The sequence below is a fragment of the Ips typographus genome, linkage group LG2, assembly GCF_016097725.1.
Source record: "Ips typographus isolate SLU linkage group LG2, UJ_Ityp_2.0, whole genome shotgun sequence".
NCBI classification, from domain to species: domain Eukaryota; kingdom Metazoa; phylum Arthropoda; class Insecta; order Coleoptera; family Curculionidae; genus Ips; species Ips typographus.
This window is the reverse complement of record NC_138423.1, coordinates 25728567-25755952: the sequence shown is the minus strand read 5'-3', so window position 1 is coordinate 25755952 and position 27386 is coordinate 25728567. Positions and strand designations below refer to the sequence as shown.

General features: G+C 35.2%; 2 protein-coding genes across 3 annotated transcripts in view; one reads left to right on the top strand and one right to left on the bottom strand.

The window, feature by feature from the left end:
• The first annotated feature begins 1806 nt into the window (after window positions 1–1806).
• On the top strand, window positions 1807–3940 carry LOC145724321 (uncharacterized). Its single transcript, XM_081972488.1, has 3 exons — window positions 1807–1934; window positions 1993–2182; window positions 2469–3940. Exons 1-3 carry the CDS (start codon window positions 1818–1820, stop codon window positions 3488–3490), a joined length of 1329 nt encoding a protein of 442 aa, XP_081828614.1. The 5' UTR covers window positions 1807–1817; the 3' UTR covers window positions 3491–3940.
• An 850-nt stretch (window positions 3941–4790) lies between these two features.
• The window catches only part of side-IV (sidestep IV transmembrane protein), a 149287-nt gene continuing 126691 nt past the window's right edge, over window positions 4791–27386 (bottom strand). For both annotated transcript variants that reach the window (XM_081972396.1, XM_081972397.1), the window contains 8 exons: window positions 22172–22341; window positions 20772–20895; window positions 15238–15401; window positions 15049–15181; window positions 9055–9184; window positions 5274–5464; window positions 5081–5214; window positions 4791–5004 (listed from right to left, as the gene is read on the bottom strand). In XM_081972396.1, the coding sequence (XP_081828522.1) occupies window positions 4864–5004; window positions 5081–5214; window positions 5274–5464; window positions 9055–9184; window positions 15049–15181; window positions 15238–15401; window positions 20772–20895; window positions 22172–22341 (1187 nt within the window). In that variant the 3' untranslated portion in view covers window positions 4791–4863. The remainder of the gene's footprint in view (window positions 5005–5080; window positions 5215–5273; window positions 5465–9054; window positions 9185–15048; window positions 15182–15237; window positions 15402–20771; window positions 20896–22171; window positions 22342–27386) is intronic.

Here is a 27386-nt window from a genome sequence, read left to right as displayed (position 1 = left end):
CATTTTTCAATTCTCTATGAAACTTTAGGAGGGTTTGTCATTTTGCAGAGGAAATAGTACAGATTTATAGTCTAGATTCGCTGTTTCAAGCAATTTTCAAAACTTTTGGATTAAACAAAATAATTGTTGATTTTACAAAAATAATTAAACCAAAATGTCTATCTTTGAGTCGGTTATTTTAGTCGATAAAAAATGGTTGAATGTGTAAAAATGGGTTCATCTACGCAAACAAATTTCTGGAAGTACCTAATGAAATATCTGGCCTATGGTGTGCATTTGTGTAAATCACAGCACTGTTCATGGTTTATAATTGGTCAACAAAAAGCAGGAAGCTAAAAGGTCCTTTTTTTAACTAATCACAGAGAGAGAATCTTCAACTAGTTATCAAAGAAATAGGCCAATAGGTCCATTGGCCACAAGTCAGAAAACGTCATAGTCACGTGAGCATTCAACCAATGAAACTTGACATTTACTGTTTTTGAGTGGGAAACCAGTCAGGGATTGCCTCTGCGAACAGACCTAATACTTCATGCTTCTTATACATAACCGGAACAGTTATCGAGATATTTATAGTACCACTTGACACACAAGTGCTCAAACAGGAGCATATTTCAAACTTATCAAAACATATAATTCAAATCTGCTAAAAACTTTATGGTTTTCTTCAATATCTTGTATGTGTTTGTGTAAGTAATAAAATCTCGATGAATCGAAATTCCTCGCAGAAAAATCCGCACAAAATGGTACGAGAACGCTGTTTACTGGCAGACAATCCTCTTTATAAAGCGGCAATTTGTCGTATAAATTTCGCATGAAACCCAGAGGGACGCGATAAAATATTTAAATTATCCCACTCTAATATATTTTTATTGGACGTCCGATATTTCAACGGAAATCCGATTCTGGAATAAATACGTCATCGGGGCTAAATAAAATTCAAATTTCCCTTAAGTTACGTATTAAAGGCATGTCGGACCCGACTCGTAAAATTATGAATAAATATAAAAAGTTCTTTTTCTGGTGAAAAAAGTTAAATGTACGTTTCCCAGCAGATTTCCAGCCGCTAGTTTGTATAGGGCGATGATCAGCCCGAAATATCTTCGACCCTAAAAACGAAGTGGGCGTAGGGCGCAAAAAACTTTCCAGGTATGCAAATTTATGTATCTGGAGAGTGGTCGCAAGTTTGGGAAACACGTTTTCCATTAAATTTGAAGTCGAAATAAAATTGTTTAAGTTTGCCCTCGTCTGCCTGGTGTAGCAAGCCGGGACAGAATAAACTAAGGAAAGTTTCTACTGTTCTCGCGGAGTGAGTTTACCCGTGCGTCATCACCCTGTGATTTAGAAGTAGACATGCATTATTGACTTCATCCTTGTCTATTGTTCACTTTCAGAAAGGGTAAATATCTAAGTGAATGTCTTTCAAAATAAACATTTACTGATTAGCGCTTCTATTTCAGTCATTGTCAGTTTGAAAACCATTGACATTTATTTGATTTGTTTACTATTAATTCTTTTCCGTTTCTTTGTGTTGTTAATCATTTATAAAGTTTTCTTTTTACCACACCACCACAGTTCTTTTAAGAGCTATTGTTTCTACGCTTTTAACATTCTGTAAGTACTTTCATATTATTATTATTAATATTTTTATTTTTTTTATATCGGCTGTCACGGTCTAACCAAAATTGACACAATTACTAACCTGTTTTGAAAAAAAAATGGGAGTGTCTATTGTGGTTTTTATTTTGCCATTTGGTTTTAACAGAATTAATATATGTCGTAAATTCGGAATTACTTACTATTACAGTATTTTTTAGAAAATGCCTGGAAAAATTCTCCACAGACAAGCCCAGCAGTTAATTCTTAACCTTTGTGAATATTTTGAATTGGAAAAAAACAATGGAGGGCCTTTAGAAGCTTTATCATCTGTTCAGGAAGTAAATAACAAATTTTAAGACCTTATATATTCTTAGTGATGTATTTTTTTGATACTAGAGGGTTGCTGCTGCTTTGAAAATTTCCCGCAAAACTGTTTATTCAATTCGGAAAAAGCAAGCAAGCAATCTTATGATTTCCTCACCTAGAAAACGTAAATCGAGATGTTATCGACGGGCCAAGACCACTGATGTATCTGAAAGCATTAAAATGGATGTTCGAAATACATTATATGATATGTACAAAGATAGTGAGTTAATAATAGTAAAACATATCTACTTTTGTAAGAAACATCTATAAACATTTTATTTTTTCAAGAGATTTTTGGGTTGCATTAGATTTTTCATAAAAATTTCTTCAAACATATTAATAATAAAGTCATAGGAAAAATAAAATATGCGTCTAAAATGTTTTCCAGCGGGTTTAAAATAAAATAAGTGAATTGCAACCTGAAAACTTCCGGTTCTGGCATATGAGATACTACAGCATCACTCAGAATGTCTTATTGAATTTTTAATTTGTTGTATTTATTTTAGAGAAACATGTAACCATCAAGAACCTAAATCAAGAGCTTAAGGTTAAAGAAATAATACATATTGGTGATACATCTCTGCGAATTTTGGTAAATGAATTAGGTTTCAAATTTAGACGGGATGATAACAGGAGAGCTCTAATAGAACGAAGCCATATTTCTTCCATGAGGGCTTGTTTTTTACGCAAATATATGGATAATATGACCAGTGAATACCGACGACAAGTGATTTTCCTGGATGAAACATGGATTTACTCTAAGGGAAATAAAACAAAGTCATGGCAGGATGAAAGTATAAAAAGTGTGCGTAAACCAGAAGGATATGATGGCAAACGTTTTATCATTGTTCATGCCGGATCTTCAAATGGATTTGTTCAAAATGCCAGTTTATCATTTTGTTCAAAATCAACTACACTAGATTACCATGGTGAAATGAATAATAGTATATTCACTAAATGGATGACAACACAGCTAATCCCCAATCTGGAAGAGCCATCTTTAATAGTAATGGACAACGCGCCATATCATAGTGTACTAGAAGAGAAACAACCATCATCTGCCTCTACAAAAGGAGACATAATAAAATGGTTAAAAAAGAACAACATTACATTTGACGAAAAACTACTAAAAGCTGAATTGTTACAATTAGCTAAAAGGAATAAGAAGGAGAATATTTATATAATTGACGAGCTAATCAGGCAACATGGTCATGAGGTTTTAAGACTTCCACCTTATCATTGCCAGTTTAATTCAATAGAATTAATTTGGGCCCATGCTAAGAATTACTACAACAAGCATATTGGACGCAATGGTTATGGTGATGAAAAGGTCCTCAGCATGTGGAAAGAAGCTCTGGAACAATGCACCCCACAAGTATGGGAAAACTGTGTACGACACACTGAAAAATTGATTAAGGGGTGGTATGAGAGGGAGCAATTTATAGTAAACATGGAAGTTGAACCACTGATTATAAGTGTTTCTAACACTTCTGATTCAGACTCTGATGATATTTATGATTCAGAATAATTTTGTAGATGTTTGTAAATTTTTTTCATTGCCAATGTGAAAACTCCACTTTATACCTATATTCATTTGAATAGTTAGAGTGTTACTTTATTTATTTATTGTCAGCAATAATGAAACAATGACAATAATTAGGAAAATACGATAGGGCGACATATGTTTTTTCTATGATCCAAAGGGAGACTTCTCATAAATAAAAAATGTTATTTCGTTCAACATATTTTTGATTCACTTTGGTATAAGGTTGTCTTAGTGCAAATTTGCAGCCAAAGATCTCTACTTTCTGACTGATAACACACGCAAAATTTTAAACGTGACGAAGCTTTAGACACGCCCGTTTCTCTAATATGAACACAACAGGTTTGTTGACGAAAACTTGATTTGATTCATATGATTATAAATGACGTAGCCTTTGTGACGCACGGGTAAACTCACTCCGCGAGAACAGTAGTCACTTTTGGGGGGTATCCATGTAATATGAATACAAAATCCGTCCTTTTTCAGAAGGTTTTCTATTAGAATCAGATTAAATTTCACCCTATTTGCATCAGAGATTAATAGTTTTATATGTATACTCTGAAAAACTGCTAAATCAGAAAATTAGTTTCTGAAGTTTTTTTTATTTAGAACAAGTTTCTTTGATAAGTAAAATAACTAGAAACAAGTAGTAGTATGGTTGGAAAATGACTATTTTGCTACGACTAATAAATAATTATTCCACGTGAATTTTAAATTGATTAATGTGACTTACGATTGGACTATTATTGTCTACATGACGACACAGATGACATGTAATGCCACTATCACAATAGATGTCAACATAACACGTAAACATAAACGTAAAGTTAATTTTTTCAAACCCTATTTATATTATGATCGGGTGTAATCCGTAGGACAAAGCAACATTGCTATATAAAACTTTCATATATGATAAGGATAAAATGCTAAAATAAAGTTTACGTTTATGTTTATGTGATTCTTATGTTACGTTTGTTGTGAAAAAGGCATAAGGTTTAATGTAGTTTCCACCCAGGTTTTCTGCTCAGTGAGTGATTTTAAATAATCTATTATGAATAATAAACTTTTACCTTAATGCCATGAAACTATACTAGGATGGAACAAATAAAACATTTTCAAGAGTAAAACTGAGTTTCTGGCTTTGAATCATCAAGTTAGTAATTTGCTCACTGGAAACCTGAATTTTGATATAGTTTTTTAAGTAAATTTTAGTTTCCACTTTTTCTCTCTTATTTGTTTTGGTCACACTGGAAATCAATTTACATTCAAAATAATACTTAAAGACTTAGTTTTTAAACAGTTTTATTTTAAATACATTAATATATTACAATGATAAAAACAATGACAATAGAATGATCTTATATGCAACTCTCCTGTATCCGATTTGAAGTCGTGACTACCTCGGGCCCTCGGTATTTGTGCGTAAGAGTCTGGGACCCCGTAATAAGTGTCGGAGTGCTCGCTGTAGTTCGATTAGGCCTTTGCAAACTCCGATATATCTACACAAATGTTTTAAAATCACTAAATGCCCTTTTTGGAAACTTAGATTAAATTATTAGTTGATAAAGAACATACAGTCTGATTGGGAGTATCTTTGGCAGCATGCTTGAAGGAATAACCTTCAACCTCATCTTCTTGGTCATCGTCGTCTCGACAACCTGGAGGTTCGTACTCGTATACTTTCATGAAACCATGAATGGGTCTCCTTTCTGCACTCAAACACAACAAATTAACAATTACACAGTTAAACAAGACACAACTAGATTACCATATTGATTTCTAATGATATCAGGATCAGTGGCTTCAACAGTATTTCCATTTCGTACAGCCTCAGCTGTTATAGTGTGTTCCACTGAACTGTTGGGCGTCCTCACTCCAGTTATGGACCCATCCACAATGAGGTCGTCAGCATTGATAACAGCTTCCATGGGCATGTGCTTGCTGTTGCTGGCGTCAGCCCTGGAAGGTAATATGGGCGCATTTTAGCAAAACTTTTATTACGTTTTTATTTTATTCTAGTGGCAATCGCAAATTTATTCATACAATGTAAGAGCTCGTAACAGAAAACGGAGAGTCGTTAGACCGTTCGGAAGCAATTTTATGTAATGCTTAAACTGGAAATTTGAAATAAAGTGGAGTAAACAGCGCTCACGTTACCTCGGGAATGGAAAAAAAGGACGAGAAGTTTTCCATTGTTTTCTTGCTGGGGAAAACGTCCGTTTTAGTTTTTTGAATGTTTTATTTCGGCTTGCTAAAGTGGAATAAAGGGAAGACGAGTGGGTTCATAATTTGTAAGGATACGGCACTCGTTTATTTGAAAATTCCTCGCAGTTCTTTAACATTGCATATACGGACTAAGAGTTGTACTGAATGCGTGTTTTATTTTTATGTACAGCGCAATGCTTCTTTTTTTGTACTCTTGGAATTATCGAGTCACAAACAACTTGTTTTGGAAGTTCACACGTAATTTTTGTGCTGTACTAGTAAAGCAATCAAGTATGTTGTTCAGAAACTCTCAACTCAGGACAGATTATTGAATAAAAGAGTATCAAGGTGATTGTTTATATTTTACTCAACTTGCTGTCAGACCAACGTTAAAAACAGTTTTAGTAAGCTTAAGAAGGTTTCAGAGGCCTCTGGCAATTCAAAATGGCTGTCAGAGGCCTCTGGCACGTTAAAAACAATTCATAGTAAGCTTAAGAAGGTTTCAGAGGCCTCTGGTAATTCAAAATGGCTGCCAGAGGCCTCTGGCACGTTAAAAACAATTCATAGTAAGCTTAAGAAGGTTTCAGAGGCCTCTGGCAATTCAAAATGGCTGCCAGAGGCCTCTGGCACGTTAAAAACAATTCATAGTAAGCTTAAGAATGTTTCAGAGGCCTCTGGCAATACAAAATGGCTGCCAGAGGCCTCTGGCACGTTAAAAACAGTTTTAGTAAGCTTAAGAAGGTTTCAGAGGCCTCTGGCAATTCAAAATGGCTGTCAGAGGCCTCTGGCACGTTAAAAACAATTCATAGTAAGCTTAAGAAGGTTTCAGAGGCCTCTGGCACGTTAAAAACAATTCATAGTAAGCTTAAGAAGGTTTCAGAGGCCTCTGGTAATTCAAAATGGCTGCCAGAGGCCTCTGGCACGTTAAAAACAATTCATAGTAAGCTTAAGAAGGTTTCAGAGGCCTCTGGCAATTCAAAATGGCTGCCAGAGGCCTCTGGCACGTTAAAAACAATTCATAGTAAGCTTAAGAATGTTTCAGAGGCCTCTGGCAATACAAAATGGCTGCCAGAGGCCTCTGGCACGTTAAAAACAGTTTTAGTAAGCTTAAGAAGGTTTCAGAGGCCTCTGGCAATTCAAAATGGCTGTCAGAGGCCTCTGGCACGTTAAAAACAATTCATAGTAAGCTTAAGAAGGTTTCAGAGGCCTCTGGCACGTTAAAAACAATTCATAGTAAGCTTAAGAAGGTTTCAGAGGCCTCTGGTAATTCAAAATGGCTGCCAGAGGCCTCTGGCACGTTAAAAACAATTCATAGTAAGCTTAAGAAGGTTTCAGAGGCCTCTGGCAATTCAAAATGGCTGCCAGAGGCCTCTGGCACGTTAAAAACAATTCATAGTAAGCTTAAGAATGTTTCAGAGGCCTCTGGCAATACAAAATGGCTGCCAGAGGCCTCTGGCACGTTAAAAACAGTTTTAGTAAGCTTAAGAAGGTTTCAGAGGCCTCTGGCAATTCAAAATGGCTGTCAGAGGCCTCTGGCACGTTAAAAACAATTCATAGTAAGCTTAAGAAGGTTTCAGAGGCCTCTGGCAATACAAAATGGCTGTCAGAGGCCTCTGGCACGTTAAAAACAGTTTTAGTAAGCTTAAGAAGGTTTCAGAGGCCTCTGGCAATTCAAAATGGCTGTCAGAGGCCTCTGGCAATACAAAATGGCTGTCAGAGGCCTCTGGCACGTTAAAAACAATTCATAGTAAGCTTAAGAAGGTTTCAGAGGCCTCTGACACGTTAAAAACAATTCATAGTAAGCTTAAGAATGTTTCAGAGGCCTCTGGCAATACAAAATGGCTGCCAGAGGCCTCTGGCACGTTAAAAACAGTTTTAGTAAACTTAAGAAGGTTTCAGAGGCCTCTGGCAATTCAAAATGGCTGTCAGAGGCCTCTGGCACGTTAAAAACAATTCATAGTAAGCTTAAGAAGGTTTCAGAGGCCTCTGGCAATACAAAATGGCTGCTAGAGGCTTCTGGCACGTTAAAAACAATTCATAAGCTTAAGAAGGTTTCAGAGGCCTCTGGCAATTCAAAATGGCTGCCAGAGGCCTCTGGCACGTTAAAAACAATTCATAGTAAGCTTAAGAAGGTTTCAGAGGCCTCTGGCAATACAAAATGGCTGCCAGAGGCCACTTCGTTAACGTTGGTCTGACAGCAAAGTTAAAATTAGTTCCAAGTCGCAGCATGACAAAAATGACGGATGTCAATCTGTGGTCACATTTTTGCCACATGTATTGATTATTTTATATAAAACATCTTATACATTTTTAGATTAGTCGATGGATATTTTGCTTCTGCTTTGAAAAATACGTAATATTTGACGTTTCCAATCGTAATTATTGGAAATTGTCAAAAAACAGAGTGCTGTCAAAATAGGTATAATATCTATCAAGTGATCAAAAAATAGGGTGATCTATTTAAAATAATGAACCATACAGGAATGGAAATTTACAAATTATAGATTATTATAGATCAGGAATTGGAGAGAAACCATTAAAAATCAGTGAGGTAGACAAAGATGGCGACCAAATTTGTAAGCGACATATGTTACCAGAGTCTCTGATGAAGTGGTCACGTGGCAAACTGCTATATTTTTGCAAACCACACAAAACACTCAATACACAATTCAGTACAAGCCAAACCACACCAAACGTATTTTATAGCTTTATGAGTGAAATTTTGACATTTATAACATTTGGTCGTCTGTTAAACGGCGATTGTCATGTTGACAGCAGATAATATTTCAATTTGTGTTTGGTATTATTTTCTTTCATTGAGAATACTTACCACAGTCGTAGAAAAAGCATAGTATTCTACACGCATGTAATGGCTATTACTTACTCGATGATTTACGACATTACTTACAAACTTCCTCTTAGTGAGTAATAGTTGAATAATATACTATTTTATAAAAGTCGTGCAAATAATACATTTTTTTTTAATGATTGAAAAATCTTCATTTTTTTTTTCTACTCCTAGTAACATACTGTTTTGCACTATGCTATATTTGCTGTGCTTTTGTCAAAAAACAAGTTGATTTTATAAAAAAAAATTGCGTTTCACTTGTTGCATAAATAACTATCATGTATAGAGAATCATAAAATTGACGTCAAATGGCCGAAAATGTTAGTTAGTGAACTCAATTCATAAGTTTTTCTTAAGTCAAAATTTACACTTCTGCTGACAATATTGGTGACGTTATTATTCCTGCAATTGCCACTGTTTGTCTGTGTCAAAGAGAATAAACATCATTATTCAAATTACTGGGGCAGTAATAATTATGTATAAGAGAGTAAGTTACCTGTGACAGGGTCTGGTGTAGTGTTTCCTACAAAGAGCAACCAGCACCAAACATACTCCAGTTGCAAGGATGGCCGCAGTCCCTAATAGGCCCATAATCAGAGGGCTGATGGGCATTGTGGCGGTTGAACCTGCAAAATAATTCGGCGCTTGTAAACTAAAGCTCGTGACGCAACTGAAACTTTATCTTTTGTAGAAAAATGTAAACCGAGCCCAATTGTACGTGTAGCGTGAAAACTGAGAAGTCATTATTTCCCAATTTCAACGGCAATCTAAAAATAAATTGTATCCAGCGAGAAAAACGTGTTGTTCGCGTGTGTCTTGCAACGTGACTTGCGAAAGCACTCGTAACAATCAACGGGAATAACCTCGTTCTTTTTGCGCTTTTGAATAATGCACACATTCGTCCTTAAACCGGGTCTGGTTCTTTAGTTTTACGGGCGACAGTTTGATTTTATCACTCTTGTTTCGGATGGATTGCGACCTATAAAACTCCATTTATTCGGGACGTTTTGTTTGGTCAGCTTCCAACTGTTTTTCATAACTTGCGATCGTATGACTGCCAATTCTGATATGTTTCTCGCATTACGAAACAGAAAAAGTTTTGTCGTGGATTTTATGACTAGTTTACGAGTATCATGAACTGAGTCTGATTTATAACTATAAAGTCATGAATTTCCCTTCCACTCAACTCGACTCTATACTTAACGGAAACATGTTAACACAATCGAACTAAAATCATTGGCCTTATTTGGAATTTATGGGTCGAAGGCTTTCGTGACAATCAGCTGTTGATTACGGGCCATTCGAACCGCATATTTATGGAAATTGCCTCTATTGAACAATAATATGCATAACGTTACACAACCTAAACAGGGAACTCAATTTAATCCTGGTCAATAACTAATACACAGCGCAACTACATTTTCTGGTTTAAACACAACCGGTTAATTAAAGCCGGTCGGAAGATGTTTAAAAAGGGGGGGGCAGACAAAAGCAATCAGCTAATCCATAACGGTGACAATTAAAAATCGTGGGGATATCAAGCCCTGGAATTGGGTCCGAACGAAGACTGAACGCAAACCCTTTCAGGGTAGACAGAGCTATATAAATTACTGAGCAAAAACGTGGGCCTTAGGACCCACATAGAATGACTGGAAAGTCTTTATTCGTCACGGAATTAATTTAGACCTTCAGGTCATTGTCTGGCTTGTCTGAACGGTATTTAAAATTTTTTAGTACAAAAGTTTTTGATTAAAAAAAAACACACATAATTTGAGATATTTTTTAGTTATTCTAAGTCACTTTGAACTGTTGCGATACATTTAAAGGTATGAGTCTACTGGATACATTTGTATCGCAACAATGTTGTCCAAGATGCTGGACACTCATGTTTCCTGTCTTACACGGCGAATAAAACATGTTTGGCCGAGTAGAAGGTTTGTTCGTTCGGTAGGTGTGTTATTGTACCAGGTGGACAACTAATACACATAATAAATAAAATATTATGTACTTGTTTATACTTGGAGTATTTCGTAGGATACCAAGCATAAGCTTAAAAGAATTTTTATGAAATGAATGAGTCAAATGCTTATGATATTGTTACAAAGGCCTCATAACCAGATTAAGATTTCCCTAAATTTAGGGAAATTCTATATGACTAACCAATAAGCCTGCGCAAACCGCATCTTAATATATTTTTTTTTTTTTTTCTTTTTTTTTGTCATTTGTCTATTTTCTAGTCTACAAAAAGTCATATCATTGCATTTAAATTTTTTGAGAAAATCCATTATTTTGGTTATAACATCAAATAACGCCCTCTAGCGGCGGCCGTTTAGGTCACAACTATCATTATCAGAAGAAACCTAAAAGCCCAAGAAATGCTCTTTTGAATGATACCAAATTTATCCAAATGTATTAAAGACGTTTCGAAGTTACAGGCATTTATTTAAAACAACATTCAAATACCTCCCACCACTTTATTTCGAAAGATAGAGAAAAATGTTTTTTTCAAAAAATGTTCGACTTTAAGTTAACATTAAAACGCAAATACTTTTTTGTTACATTCATTGGGGAAAATCACAAGAAACGTAACTTTATGTAATTCAAGATGGCGCAAACGCCCTCTTGTAGCCATCTTGGAAACTTGAAAATAATTTCCAGCATTTTCCCTTGCCTACTTATCCTATAAATTTTTTTACCGTAACTCTCTACGATCATTAGTTTCGGAGGTATAGCCGCTTACCTCGCTTATTTGCCCACCCTGTACAAGAAAGCCAAGAAGGTGCATGCCAAAAATTCCAATATGGCCGAAATAGTGGTTGACAGTTTGCATTTGTTTGTATTGTGGAAATTGAGTTTTTCCATGATTAAATTAATTTTTAAGGTTTAAAGTCAAGACTTGGGATTACTTGCCAAAGTAATTTTTGTTTGCTATTATATATTGTTGTTTATATGTTTATTGTTCTAGTGAAAGTGTAGTTTGTGTTCATATTATTGTGTTATCACTATTGTTATTGTTCCTTCATTGTTCTATAATTTGTTGTTGGTTTTTTAACTTAAATTCTATTGCCTCTACAATATGCCGTCCACTTGTTGTTTGCCAAATTGTAAAAGCAATTTGGTGAAAGGCCCAAAAGTGTCAGTCTTTTACTTTCCAAAAGACCCTGCTCGAACCCAACAGTGGTTGAAAGCTTTGAACTGGAATGATTTTACTCCAACACAATACTGAGTGGTAAGTACAATATGCTTTCTCATTCAGTAAACTTATTGCCTCTTACATACATAGGTATGTGAGTTACATTTTGAAGCCGCCTGCATTTTGAGAGCAACAACGGCTTACTCTGAAGAAACAGGACAGCTTTTAGAAGTTCCATTGGTACATTTACATTTTAAAAGAAAGGTTTTGGTAATAATATAAAACCCATTTACCAGTTTTGCTTACCTAGCTTCAAGGATTTCCAAATTTTCTTTGATTGAACAGTTTTCACATTAGTTTGTTGTACTTTCCAGGACAATTCAAACTTGCTTTGGCTGGACTTTATTGGGTATAAAAAGCCATATCTATACATATCTGGATCAGGAATGAAGCGTTCTTTGATTTTTCACTCACAACTTCTAATCAACTACACGAAAAAATAAAAAAAAACATATTTTCTACTGCATCTGTATAGGTTTGTGTACAAAACGAAAACCGCTAACGCCGCCATTAAAAGTGACATTCTAGACTTTCTTGTACAGAGGGCGGTGCTTTGTAACAATATGAAGCAATCCTTAGTTGCTTATCTGTTTTGTAATATTTAAGACTGATTAAATAATGTTGAGGAAGATTGTTCATTACCATGACGGCTACAGTATAACCTCTTGTCTTGTGAAACTGTGCCCAGCAGCAAAAGTTATAATTGTACTATGTTTCGGACAAGAAAAAGTAAGATTTCTTTCTACAGGATTTCATTCTTCAATATAAAGTGAGCAGAAAAGATGCAATTTTTAAAAGATGTTTATTTTCAATCACATGATGACGTAATTCAGCTAAGTCATGCAATAATTAAGGTCTAAGTGCAAAAAACCAATAATGCTGCTAAAATAGCAATAGATCAGAATTTTTATTCATACTACCATTAACAAATTTTTAATCTCTCGTTTCATTACTTTATTAGGCTCTAATTTCTTGTTATAATATGTCACGTTTAGCCCTAAAGCAGGCTCTAATGAAACGTAAACCGCTGACTAAAACTAAACTGCAGAGAATCGGGGGACCACTTGTTAAAAGCGAACAGGGCGCATTTCCGCGACACAACAAAACGGCACACGTGTAAATCGTACTTAATGGTGAACTGTACAGGGACTTGGCAGGTCCATAACTCATCGGGGACGATGCGGACGTACGCCGGACGTTTGCGGTTTAGGTCCTGCAGTGCCCTTAATGCCAAATGGCCCTGCATTCTGATGCTGTTAGTTACACATGTGCCATTTTTGTCAATCTGTTTACGAAACGCTACGTTGAATGTAGCCGACAAAAGAAAAAACTCTGTGAAATTTGAATTAGAGTAAAGCTTCAAGAAAAACGTGTTTTTGACAGAAACTCAACGGCGGAACAACACGAAGAAAATGGTTGAAACAACATGTAGAGCAAAAAGGACTGAATAACAGCATCGTTGAACTGAAGGAAACAATAAAAACGGTCACTTACGATAACAACTGCTGTCGATTGATATTTAGATTACTCCCCCCGGGACGACGTGGGGAAAGCAATAGGCTTGACCGTAATCGTGTTTACGACAGCCTTCCTGATATCGAACGTGAACATGTGCGTTAATCTTATTTTATTGGGGTAGTTTCCGTAGGGGGTCAAAGTTTTTTTAGCGGAGGCTTAAAAATTGTCAGATGCAGCAGCTACACGCGATCAATTTTGAAAAAATCCTGCTGGTTCTCAAAACAATTTTCTTTTAGATAAATGTGGTGAGGTAAACCGTGAAAATTTCTCGGATCTCAAATTCGATGGTTTTACGGGATATTTCCAAAAGTAGCAAAGGTAGAACAATGCAGTTTTCGCGAACTTGTGCTCCAAAATATAACAATTTGGAACCCCCCACTTATTTTCTTTATCATTAGCGACACGAATTTTTAACGTAGAATCCAAATATTTAATCCATTTTTTTCTCTTACCACTTTAAAAATGGAATTAAATTGAAGAACAACGTAGAATTCCCCTTTCACACTTTTTGATATTTTTCCAAATAACCGAGTTACGTTTGGTTGAACTTGGTTATAGTTTTTTAAAGCACTTTTTTGCGTTATCATAGTTTTTCGGAAATATCTTCCTGAGAAGGCATTTTAGGGGAAAAGTGCCCTAATGCAATCTGGTAAAGGGTAAAATTCCCTACAACTTTCCTTTTTACAGTTTTTTCATATTTTTCCAAATAACCGAGTTACGCTTTGGCTGATCTTGAAGGTTTTCCATTTTTTTTTAAGAATTACCAAAAAAAGTTGGAGTTTATCTTCAATCCGGGTTTGACAATTGACCAATGATATTTGTTCAATTTTTATGCACTGTTTTATTTGAACCTGAATAACTTCCTTATTTAACTGACATGGTTAGTAATTGGTTTGGCAGTTTAGCTGCTAGAGGGTGTCAAAGTTGACCACTTTTTTGATGCAGTATTTTACTTAATCGTAAATAACTCGCCAATTTGGTACACTTTGTGTAGACTTTCATACATCAGTGGAAAGCTAATACAATGGACTTTCAAGAGAGATAGCATTATTGGTTGGTTGATTTATCAGCTGGGCCGCTAGAGAGTGTCAAAATTGATGAATTTATTTTCCACTTTTTTTAGTGCAGTGTTTCACTCAGTTGTAAATAACTCGCTTATTTTGTCCACACTATATAAACTTTCGTACCTGAATAGATTGCCAATGAAATAGGTTTTCTAAAGATATGACAATATTGGTTAGTAGGTTAAACTGTTTGGCCGCTAGAGGGCTTCAAACTCAACCAATTTTTCTCTCAACCTTGACCATCTATACAACTGAAAACAGTTTTCAAACTTCTGGTGACATTTCAAAGAATCAGATTCCACTAATGCCGTTTTGACATTTTGGTGTTTCTGAGCTGCAAAAAAACTTGAAAACGAATTTCACCAAAATAACAGAAAAACCTTGACACCCCCAGACAGGTAAACATGCTCTAAAAAATGCATTCTCTAGTTTTAGAGATACCCGGTTAGACCATCGAATTTGAAACACCCTGTACATAAAGCAATCGCAATTAATTCTGTGATTGCATTGACAAAGGAATCAATAATTTTAATTGCAATTATTTCCTGACAACAAAACACGACAAAGCTTTGTAAAAGTGTCGTTAAAAGCGCCTGTAAGTGCTTTCGGGAAAACAAGACGGAACACATCAACTAGAACTAAACGAAAACGTAACAATAAACCACCCCAAAGGCGATCAATCGCCCAGTAATCTCGATCGGCCTTCGGAACTTACCTTGCAACTTCGCAACTCCGAAAGTTACGGGATCAATCACTGTCGCATCGCTGCGTCCCTTTTTGTTCGACGCATACAACATGATCCGGTAACTAGTTCCTGGATCCAGGCCGTCAGCCACAAAGATCGGTGCCTGGAAAATTAGGCAAATTGACGTTTTTGCCTGAAGGCGAGAGAGCCACGCCCTACCTTGTATGTGGTTATGTTCATTCGCGACTTGAGGCTAGGCAGTTCAAGCACCTCCATGTCGAAACTTTGAGTCAAACCACCGTCGTAGCCTTCGACGCATTCCACTTGCAAGGAATTGCTGGTGTGGTTCAACAAAGTGCAGTTTTGAAGTTGGGACGGACGACCTGCAAATTAATCATAGTTTTCACAAAATGATAATTTTTCAACCGTAAGTTATTTTTGAAAACTCTTAACCTCTAATTATCCAAGAAGACGCTAGTAAACTGCTGCCAGAACAAATTCAAATCCACCTTAATCTTTCTGTTAGTATACAAATAAAACTCGTTTGAGCAAAATATTAAATTGATGGATGCAAAGAATTTCTCAATAATTTTGAGTAGAGAGAGAGATTAAATTTAAGCGTGCTTGCAAAAGGGCTTTAACTACTTTGAACTGACATAAAAGGACTAATTCCATGGAAAATTGCCGTATCACACTGTCGTGGTGGAATTAACGCGACGCATTTGTAAAAAGAGGTTCGGAAAGCAAGATGTGGGATTCTTTCAAAGGCTCCAGTTTCCACTCAAGCGTTTACAATCCGAATTTTCGTTTAAAATTAGGAATGTTTGCACATTTCTACAACCGCATGCTTTATATGATTAAACGACCACGTAATATACTCAAATGACGTTAGAAGGATTTACCTTTAGTTTCTTCTTAAGTAAATTTTGTTTGATTTACTACAGTACCTATACGTTCTCTAATTCTTTCCAAAATAACCTACTAGCTAACATAAGTAATTAAATAATTTGATACATAATATTTTGACAGGTGTAAAGTCAATATTTTGCAATTTTTATCTCAAACTACCTAATAATGACATGAAATTTTATAAGATGGCAAAGCTTTGGGTGACTTTTTTTTTAATATTAAAATTGTGTCATGTTTTATAAGTTCATGGTTTCAAACATTAACTTTCAAACAAGTGTATTAAATTTTTCAGTTCAGTTTTTTTTTCAGGTCTAGTGCAAACAACAGCAGCAAAATGCCAAAACAAGGTAAGCTATCATTAATTTTTATTTGTTCAATGTTTATTAAAACTGGGTGACATTCTAATTCGAACAAGATATAAGGTCCAATATCCAAAATTTGATAGGATTAAGTGCGAAATTATTTGGGTAAACGCCGGTTTAACGTAACTCGATCGACGACACGCAGTAAGACGCCGGGAAGGGTCAAAGTTGTTTGGTCATCGCGATAGGGTCCGGGCTCGTATTGCACATTACTCAGGATTATGGGAAGCCTGATAAAGGGCCCAGAAACTGACCCGAAATGACGACCTAAGAGACACGCCCCGGTCGTTGTTGTCTAGCTTAGTTTGTTTTGTCTGAGGGGATGGATTTTCCTTGTAATCGGCAGTTTAGGGGCTTCCAGTGTTTATCGTTTCCAGATTATATTGTTCGAAGGATGGGTTTGTTTTCAATGGCTTCCTAAAAATAGGTTAGGTTAGGATGAGTTGAATATGTTACGTATACAGATATTGTGTTATAGTCAGTAACAAACAAGGCAGTATCATATTTAAAGAGCAAAAATGGAAGAGTTTATCCATTGTAGTGACAAAATTTTAAATAAAAATGTATCCACATTACACCACAACTACTTTTTTAGTTCTGATAAACAAAGATTGACATTTTCTTGAATAATCTTAATTCAACTGCAGGACATAAAAAAGAACGGATTATTTTCATTCTCCTCTATTGTTGAAGAGAAAATCGACCTTGAAGAAAATTTTGCAATAAATTCTTTCTTATTTGAAGTTTTGAAGAAGTATTATGTATTTTCCTCAAATTTTACCACACTGGTAAAGTGCTAATTTCACTAAAACTACGCAACTACTGATCTCCTAACTAGTACTGAAAAATTGACTTTTCTGTTCAATTTACTTGACGAACAAAAACCTGAAATGCAATTGAGAAAGTCGAGAACTAGACGTTTCGTTCTAACATTTTTAACTCGAGATTCGTCACGAACTGAGAACAAATCGAAACTCGACCTTTGTTCGATTAAGTGCGTGGGGTTGATTCAAATTCAAATCACAGCACCTTCGAAGCCTCCAACCTTCCGACTGGTGTTTCGATTAATAAAAAAAAGGGGGCCCTTTAATCCCCCATAAAGCGCTTAATGGTGATCGATTACTTCATTTGCGGAACGGTTCTGTGCATTTTAAGCGCCCTGGGGACCGTCGGCAAGGCCAAATCTGGACATTCTTTCGCTTTAAAATGTTCCCGGGAGCCTTAATCGGATTAAAAATGTTGTGTCTACAATTCCGCTCGTTAGTCGAGACGCTTGGTTACACGCCCATGGCCTCCCGGCTAATATTTAAGGCTTTTACGCCCGGGGATAATCTAATATTATGTGTGTGTAAAGTAGCTGAAAGTGCATTTGTGTTTGCATAATTCGTTTTGTTGCCGCTACTTAGCATTAAGCAGGCAGACGGTAAGCTGGTAATACAATTTTATGAATATAATACGGCAACAACAGCACTTGTTAAACGGAAGTTTACCTACACGACGGCCCGTTCTAGTTTCTTGACTATGGTCATACCCTGACGACAAAACTCGAAAACTATTCGGCAAGTTACTGTCGTAACTTTAGCAACGAACCAAAGACTTTTGGCAAAACTGCACCCGGAACTAATCCCGCCTAAAGTAAAACATTAGACCGGTTCTCGACGAGAATGTTTGCCGACATAATTGGAATTACTGCTCCGCAAATGTATTCCAAACATAATCCTGCTTACATAAAGCCCTGCCCAGTTTCCGCAGCTAGACACACAAGACACGGAAAGGGTCAAATGTCCGAGACTAGTTCGCATTTAACAACATAACTCTGGATTACAGGCAGTTCGATAAATGAACTGAAATTGACCTTTTCGTGTCGTTCTAATGATTAAGTCCTTCGACTTTGTTTGATTTCAGTATTTCAAACTAAACTATATTATTCTATGACGCACGAATATAATGTTTTAGTCTGGTTATTGTAGTGAATAATTGGTAATCATAGTGTCATTACGGGTAAAGATATTAATAATGTGATGAAGAAAACGAATTCTATAATTAATTTACACTTATGTTGCTGTTATTTTTTGCATTATTGACTCAAATTTTGTTACAAACCGCGCATTTGTGTATTAATAACCCTTGCTGAAGGTAACTTTTTTTATACAATACAAATAATGCTAAATAAATTAATACAACTTACTTACTGTATAAATACTCAAAAATAACACCACAACTATAAACAATTGAGTACTAACATCAAATTGGTCAAATCTGAAATATTACAGCAAGCAATAATATTTCTTACCTACGACCGTCAGTGTAAATAGTCAATTACGCATAATTTTCAGTTACATAATGACCCTTTTTAAGCATGATTTATTTAATACCATTTTATTATTGACTTGAATTAGATTCAGTTTCAAATACTGACAACAACCACCCGTATTTAAAAAATGCATTAAACCCAAATTTTGCATGTCATTATTATATTCCATTTTATTTTAAATTCGCTTTTTGTTATCATGGAAAATTCCGTAATTAAACTGATTCATTTAAAAGAAATTTGGTACATATCCACATTTCAATTAGTTTGATTATCAATTGCAATCAATTAATTGGAGTTGACTACACTATTGACATTAAAATCTTTATATAACATTATCAAGTTGTCGGTGAAATAACGCTAATAAGTCAATTTAAACTATTGATATTACTATGTTCTATTTTTGTTTCAATGTATTTTCAGTCACTCTAGAAAACCATGTAACATGTAAAAAGGAAAGAAAAATTTATTACAAGCTAACGTATATATAATTAATAAGCATAAAGTTTGATTTAAACTGATTATTTCAGTCTAAAAATTTCACAGGTCACAAATTTCAATTTAAATTTCCAATCATATAACATTTAACTAAAAATTGTGGTAACGTAATTTTAAAACATCAGGTTATGTAATGTTTGAAATTTAACTTAAAACTTCTTAAAAGCATTGAAAATGTCAAATTGCTGAACTAAAAGCCAAAATGGTCAACTTTACAATCAATGAAGTTGTAAAACTATACATAAGTAGTCCAATTGACCTAAATTAACTTAAGTTTGTTACCACTTTTTCGAAAGCTGTTTACTAAACTGAAAGATTAATTAAAATTAACTAAAACTAGAAAAATTTGTCCCAGTACCTCTCTGGATTTAATTTACTTACTTGGAAAAGTTAATTACAACTTTAGGGAAGTCAATAGTGTTCAGACATTTTGCAGGGTAAATTTTCATTTTTTTAATAATAATTGTTAGGTCGCGTGGTTTTAAAGGATAATTTAGCTAAAACAGTCACGTGACCATTGTCAAAATAACTGTCATAAATCTCAAAACACGTTTTATATGAAATACTACAAAAAACGTTTCTAAACCGTGATTTTTGCAACTTTAGAGCATGGTTTGACAGTTTTGACGTTAATACCAATTGTCACGTGACTGTAGAGCACTATTTAGCTAGAAGGTCACGTGATAATTGTCAAAATAGCTGTCATAAATCTCGAAAACACGTTTTATATTAAATACTGCAAAAAAACGTTTCTAAACCCTGATTTTTGCAACTTTAGAGCATAGTTTGACAGTTTTGAGATTAGTGACAGTTGTCCATCTAAAAATAACTTAATGCTTCATTTAACAGTATACGTTACTGTCATTAATAATTCAATTAACCGATGTGATGTTCAAATTTTTCGGAAGTAGATAATTTAATTATTAAATAAAGCGTTTTTCAAAATTAACGCTAGTGTTTCTATTTTTTTTTTAAACATTTTTCGTTCTTTTTTATTTTCATATATTCTACTTCTTAAAACTTCGGTTTAAAAGAAGGTCAGTTTAAGAAGGAGTTGTTACTGCATATTGAATAACTCTGAAAACATACCAAATTTCTGTAATAAGCCTTTCAATTAAAACTTAGACTAAACTTAGTGGTTGATTCTACAAACGTCCTAAGTCAATATTGCCCGCCTAAATCCGAATACAAGTTCCACTTAAGCAAGTCTCGATGGCCCAATACCGTATTTGCCAGCGAACAGAGGTTATATTAAATCAAGAAACCTCGTTAACTTGATTACATCAACCGTAAATCGAACTACACAAGCAATCCTATCTAGTATTATTATTGCCAGACGACAACGATTAATTTGTGCGCCTTTTGTAGATAAATTCGAGGATGAAAATGAAACATTCACTGTATTGTCCCCCCAACAATAAACCAAAACCCGCCCCCGCCATAATAAACAGTTTCGAAACGTTCACGTTTTCATAACTTGTGTTTTAAGCAAATTTGTGTTCGGGACAGTTTCATGCCGGGAAAATTATGCCGATTCGAGGCTGGCGTGATACGTTTTCATTACTCCGGGATATACGGTGCGTCCGAAACGGTCGCACTTATGTTGCAAATGGTAAATTATGCCGCTTGTTTATGCATTAGTTAAATTTTGCAGCTGGATCTGGATAACTTACCGGCTATAACCACTTGGAAGATGCAAGGCTCTTTTTGACGACCAATTTCGTTTTCGCCATAACAAAGTAACGTACCGTACTCCAAGTCTGTGTTTGGGGTGTAGTTCAGTCTTGAGGAAGTCACCTAAGTTTAACAAAAAGAAAAATGTCAGCTAATTGTTCACTGAATTATTGATCTTTTTGACAAGTTAGTTCATTGTTTTTGGATTTAAAAATGTCAATTTTGATGAGCAGGATAGTGGGGCACCATCCCTTCTTCAGTTGTTTATTTAAAGTAAGACTGACTATTTTAGGTTCTAACTCTTATTTTGGCTTTTAAAACATCGGTCACGTGACATCTGTCAGATACGTCAAAATTCGTTTACACCCGGACAAAATTGCAGCACACCTTTAAAGGTCAGAAACCACTAAACAAATAGTGTTTTACAGGTTTGTGAACAGGATTTTGACAGTTGTGACGTCGGAGACAGTTTAAGGACTAGTTTAGGATCACGTGACAATTGTCAAACATGTGAACATTTGTGCGCAAACCAACTTTTGACATATTTGAGCTAGAACAATAGATTTAAATGTGGTTTTGTTTATTATTACCTCCATGCGCAAAGTTTTGACAGTTTTGGTGTCTCTCTCTCTATTTATGACGTAGTCTAAGGTCACGTACAGCTGTTAGATACGTCAAAACTGTCAAAATTCGTTTACGGCCGGACAAAATTGTAGCACACCTTTTAAAGGTCAGAAACAGGTTTGTGAACAGGATTTTGACAGTTGTGGCATTAGAGGCAGTTTAAAAGTCTAATGTAGGGTTAAGTGACAACTGTCAATCATGCGACAAATGTCAAAAATCAGTGGACAAACCACGCAAGTGTTTAAAACGTTTCGTTGGCGTTATGAATGTGTGAATGATGAATTTAGAAGAAAATTATGTTTTCAGCGCATCAGTCATAAAAACATTGAAATTTTTAAAAATAACGTCTTGTACATCATTATTGGAAATGAAAGGCTATATTAAAATTGCATTCAAATGATATCAAGTTTTTATACCTAAATCTTACAAATTTCAAAATAAACATTTGTAATAAATATTGTTTTAGCGGCAAAAAACAAAATTTAAACAACTGAAATTTTTTCCGGAATTTTTTTTCTACATAAATTGAAAACAACAACCCTAAACCGAGAAGGCCATATATTTTGAAAATGTAACTTTTTGCACAAGTTTCTTTTCCACCCTGTATAATACAGCTATAGTGCATTAAAGTCAAAGTTTTTTCCGTCAGCCAAAAGCCAATAAGTCAGGCAAGCCCAATGATAGTCCAAAGGCAGTTTAGTTGAGAAGTCCTGAGGAAAACATGTGCCTTTAAATTTGAGAAGGATAAACTAGTCTTATTAAGTAAGATACTGACCTCATTTGTGTATTCTCCACTGGAAACCTCTCTTTGATCCCCGCTGTTATTAAATGTCCAATGGAAGGCGGCCACTGGAGGGTTGGCATCCACCCGACATCGCAAAGTTACGGTCTCTTGCTTTAGCGCCCCGTATATTTCCTCGCGCTCTTGGATGCACACGGGCGCGTCTGCAAACAACGTACATTCTGAGGTCAGTTACTCTTCGCGGACCATTCGGAGTGACGTTTTAAATGTGACGCGTCGCAAACAAAAGGTAACCCGGATCGGATCGAAAAGAGCGCGGAGCCTCAATAAAACGGACGTAACGAAAATTAAACGGCTGGGATGGGGGAACATCAGACAGGCGGAATTTCGTCGAGTTAAATAAAAACGTATTGTCCTATTATCAAGTACAAAACGGGAACGTAATTCCTATTTAGGGGGCGATATTTCACGTCAGTCAGTCGGGCGAACGGCGCAAAACGAATATGTTTAAAGAGACACGGGACGAAATTTTCGCAGGGTTAGGCGAAGCCATTTATTTTTCGGAACGAGTGACGCGGCATCTTATATGGACCACAAATCAACTCGGTTGAGAGGTGCGAATGTCGTCGGGGACGTCTCAGGACGACATAAAACTTTTTGCTAAATTTTGTTAAAAAATTCCTTCTCCACATCGCTTTGATACATATTCATGAATACAGTATACTTGAAATAGGTAAACTTGTAATTGTGTAACTTATAAACAAGGCATTTTTTAAAGCGTAATTTTGTTATATTGATCACGGAGACCAGTCTGGAAATTGAAAATCACTACTTTTTGTCAATCAGATTATTATGTCATGTGACACTGTTAAAAAACTAATTGACACAAAAGATCAAAGTAAAATAGAATAACGTAGCAATATAAGTAATATAAAGGTAAATCTGAATGTGACGATTGCTTTTTTATCATTTATCAAATTTATGGTTATTGTTGAAACTCGTTTAAAGGCTCCCCTCACAATTTTCCAGAATAATAACTATCATTACACATTCCTTGTATTTTAAACCAACTGAACAAAAAAAAAAAAATTGAAACTAGTTATGAATTTTCATTATACCGATGTAGAATCAAATTTTCTTAGAAATCGTTTTCATTCCGGTAATCCAATTTCCTCGAGATGAATTCATAGAGGTGCCCCCTTCCAAAACGAAATTTTTCTACAAAAATACGCATCTCTGAGCAAAATGGCGTCGGTTCAAAGGAAGCATTCGTAATGCTGGCACAGTCGTACATTCGCCGCCTAAGCTTTCATCTTGTTAAAGCGCGCTAGAGCGAGATGAGACGAGACATTAGGCGGCCTGTAAACTTTCTCTCAAAATAAGTAAATACGCTAACCCAATTTCCAGAATGGAATTTTGCACTTCGCCGGAAGCTTAAGTAATATTATGTACATGGGCAATGCCGGTTCGGAAATTTGCATCTCTTTTTTTCCAATTCGCGTAATTTTCTTAACGGATTCACTATCAAACTTGTTGCATTTTGCTTTAAAAAAAAATAGTTAAAACTTTAATTATTTTTAGGAAAAATATGACTACTTGGGAAATAGAAATAAGAAAACTGCAAATATTACATTTAGTGCTCTATCTATTAAGATTTTCTGGTAATGTCAGCTGGTTCGTGGCAATTGTCAGATACTGTCAGTTTCTGACATGAGTATTCATATACTGTTCTCGCGGACTGAATTTACCCGTGCGTCATCCCCCTGTGATTTAGAAGTAGACATGCATTATTGACTTCATCCTTGTCTATTGTTCACTTTCAGAAAGGGTAAATATCTAAGTGAATGTCTTCCAAAAAAAAAACATTTACTGATTAGCGCTTCTATTTCAGTCATTGTCAGTTTGACAACCATCGAATATTATTTGATTTGTTTACTATTAATTCTTTTCCGTTTCTTTGTGTTGTTAATCATTTATAAAGTTTTCTATTTACCACACCACCACAGTTCTTTTAAGAGCTATTGTTTCTACGCTTTTAACATTCTGTAAGTACTTTCATAATATTATTATTAATATTTTTATTTTTTTTATGTCGGCTGTCACGATCTAACCAAAATTGGCACAATTACTAACCTGTTTTGAAAAATAAGTGGGAGTGTCTATTATGGTTTTTATTTAGCCATTTGGTTTTTCCTAAATTCGGAATTACTTACTATTACAGTATTTTTTTAGAAAATGCTTGAAAAAATGCTCCACAGACAAGCTCAGCAGTTAATTCTTAACCTTTGTGAATATTTTGAATTGGAAAAAACCAATGGAAGACCGTTAGAAGCTTTATCATCTGTTCAGGAAGAAAATAAGAAATTTTAAGACCTTACATATTCTTACTGATGTATTTTTTTTGATACTAGAAGGTTGCAGCTGCTTTGAAAATTTCCCGCAAAACTGTTTATTCGATTCGGAAAAAGCAAGCAAGTAATTTTATGATTTCCTCACCTAGAAAACGTAAATCGAGATGTTATCGACGGGCCAAGACCACTGATTTATCTGAAAGCATTAAAATGGATGTTCGAAATACATTATATGATATGTACAACGATAGTATGTTAATAATAGTAAATATATCTACTTTTGTAAGAAACATCTATTAACATTTCATTGTTTTCAGAGACTGAGATTTTTGGGTTGCATTATAGATTTTTCATAAAAATTTCTTCAAACATATTAATAATAAAGTCATAGAAAAAATAAAATAATCGTCTAAAATGTTTTCCAGCGGGTTTAAAATAAAATAAGTGGATTGCAACCTAAAAATGAGATATGAGATAATACAGCATCACTCAGAATGTCTTATTGAATTTTTAATTTGTTGTATTTATTTTAGAGAAACATGTAACCATCCAGAACCTAAATCAAGAGCTTAAAGTGAAAGAAATACTACATATTGGTGATACATCTCTGCGAATTTTGGTAAATAAATTGGGTTTTAAATTTAGACGGAATTCAATGATCCAAACGGAGACTTATAAATAAAAAATGTTATTTCGGTCAAGATATTTTTGATTTGCTTTGGTATAAGGTTATTTTAGTGCAAATTTGCAGCCAAAGATCTCTACTTTCTGACTGACAATACACGCAAAATTTTAAACGTGACGAAGCTTTAGACATGCCTTTTTCTATAATATGAGCACAACAGGTTTGTTGACAAAAACTTGATTTGATTCATATGATTATAAATGACGTAGCCTTCGTGACGCACAGGTAAACTCCACTCCGGGAGAACAGTAAATATGATTTGAAACACAGGGTTGATACAAAAATTTGATTATGCATTCTGCATTAGTGATGATCAAATCTTTAATAATAATTATGTACCAATTTACGAATGGTATTTTGCACATTATATCTCATACAAAACAATAGGATAACGCCAGCTAACAATTACTGTTTGTCTAACTGTGAATAGGGTTTAGAAGTGCAATGAACTGTCAGCTGCAGCTCCCCGTTTCTTGTTGTTCGAGAAACAAACAATGGCAAGGTAATGCAAATATTGACGCATTTTGATTACCGAGTTGCATAAAGCGAATACGCCAGTCAAGAAATAATTAAAGCGCTGCCTTGTGCAACGTTATTCCATCACTCGGTTGACTTTTCAATAATTAAAAGCGTTCACCGCTAAAAGCTAAAATCCCGGTGACGGTCCGAGTGTATAGGCTCGATCGGGGAGGACACTGGAAAGTAGTCTAATTATCGTCCCTTCGAGCCCTTAAATTGGCCGAAATGCGACTCAAACAGCTGCCGCTCGAATAATTAAAAAACAAATCAACCCTAAACGGGCGCACAATTCCGTGAGCTGAGTCCATCTGGAAACAAGAGAAAACGACCAAATTGGCCGGGGCGACTGTGTGTATGCAACCCGAGGGACCCGCTTCATTCCCAAATTAAATTTTAGGTCGGCCCCTTTATGAATTCCGTTTTACTGTTTTTGTCTTCGTTCATGTTCTCAAATTACACATGTTTCTGGCGTTCGCAATGCCATGTCGCTTTTTATTGCCTCACGCTAGTGGCTTATTAAGTGGCGGGGATGTTTTCTATTTTACTCATATAATGGTCCTTCTTAGCTGACATGGATACTAAAAAAAGTTACATGAAACCAAAATCAAATATGCAGTAACACATTTGTTTATAGTAATGATAAGCGTAAATTACTATTATAAATCTTATAACTTTCAGGTTTTTGTCAATTTTCTGTATAAATTATGACAAATGTTTTTGAGATGAGAAAAATGATATGAACCTGGAGATGATTATGTAAAGAATTTGTAATTTACCAGTAATTTACTGACAAACAATAATTGTCAAAATAACTGTCATAAATCTCAGAATCACGTCTTGTTTTGTACACTGTGTTAAACTGTAATTCCTACCAATTCTAGGCAAATTTTGACATTAGTGACAGATATCATGTGGTTTTTGGAGGATAATTTAGCTAGGCAGTCTTGTGATCACTGTCATGAATACTGCCAAAAAACTTTTCTAAACCCTGATTTTTGCAACTTTTGAACACAGTTTGAAAGTAACAGAGAAAATTGCTTGTCAAACCCATTTGAAGTGAGAAAATGACGTTTACGCACATTTTTGGAATCCTCATCAATTTTCCTATCCAATAACATAAGAAAACATTACCAAATTGGGTACAGTAAGTAAGAAAAGCGGTGTCAAACTTTGAACTGCCAGAAACACAGTTTAAAAGAACAGTCAGAGACAAAATCGCCTGTATAACCCACTTGGAGTAAGAAAATTACTGTTTCAAGCACATTTTTGGAATCTTTATTAAATTTCCTATCGAATAACCTGAAAAAACACTACAAAATTCGGTACAGCCAGGGAGAAAAGCGGTGTCAAACATACCTTTCTATTACGTCACGTGCCACGTCATCGCATTTTACTTGATATTTGGCATACAAATTGATTCATTAGAACAGAAATCATTAATACGATTAATTCTTTTTGCATTTAAACATTATTGCCTGTTAAAGTATTAAAATTGGTAAAACCAACATTTAAAAACGATTTTTTTTTCCGGAATAAAAACAATGTGGCTTTTCAAAGCGCCACCATAATCCAAATACAGTGGCTGGGTTGGCATGTTCGGCGCCCCCGGCTCAGTTTTATTTAGTTCCGGGTGCTGTCGGCGTATGGACGAATTAATGAGACGGCTTCAAAGCAAAAGGCACAAAAGCCCCGC

Excerpts from the sequence above, each read along its gene's own strand:
- LOC145724321 (XM_081972488.1), top strand. The coding sequence starts at position 1,818 with ATGCCTGGAAAAATTCTCCACAGACAAGCCCAGCAGTTAATTCTTAAC. Across the intron at positions 1,935-1,992 it reads CTTTATCATCTGTTCAGGAA|AGGGTTGCTGCTGCTTTGAA; the intron begins GTAAATAACAAA and ends TTTTGATACTAG. Across the intron at positions 2,183-2,468 it reads ATATGATATGTACAAAGATA|AGAAACATGTAACCATCAAG; the intron begins GTGAGTTAATAA and ends TATTTATTTTAG.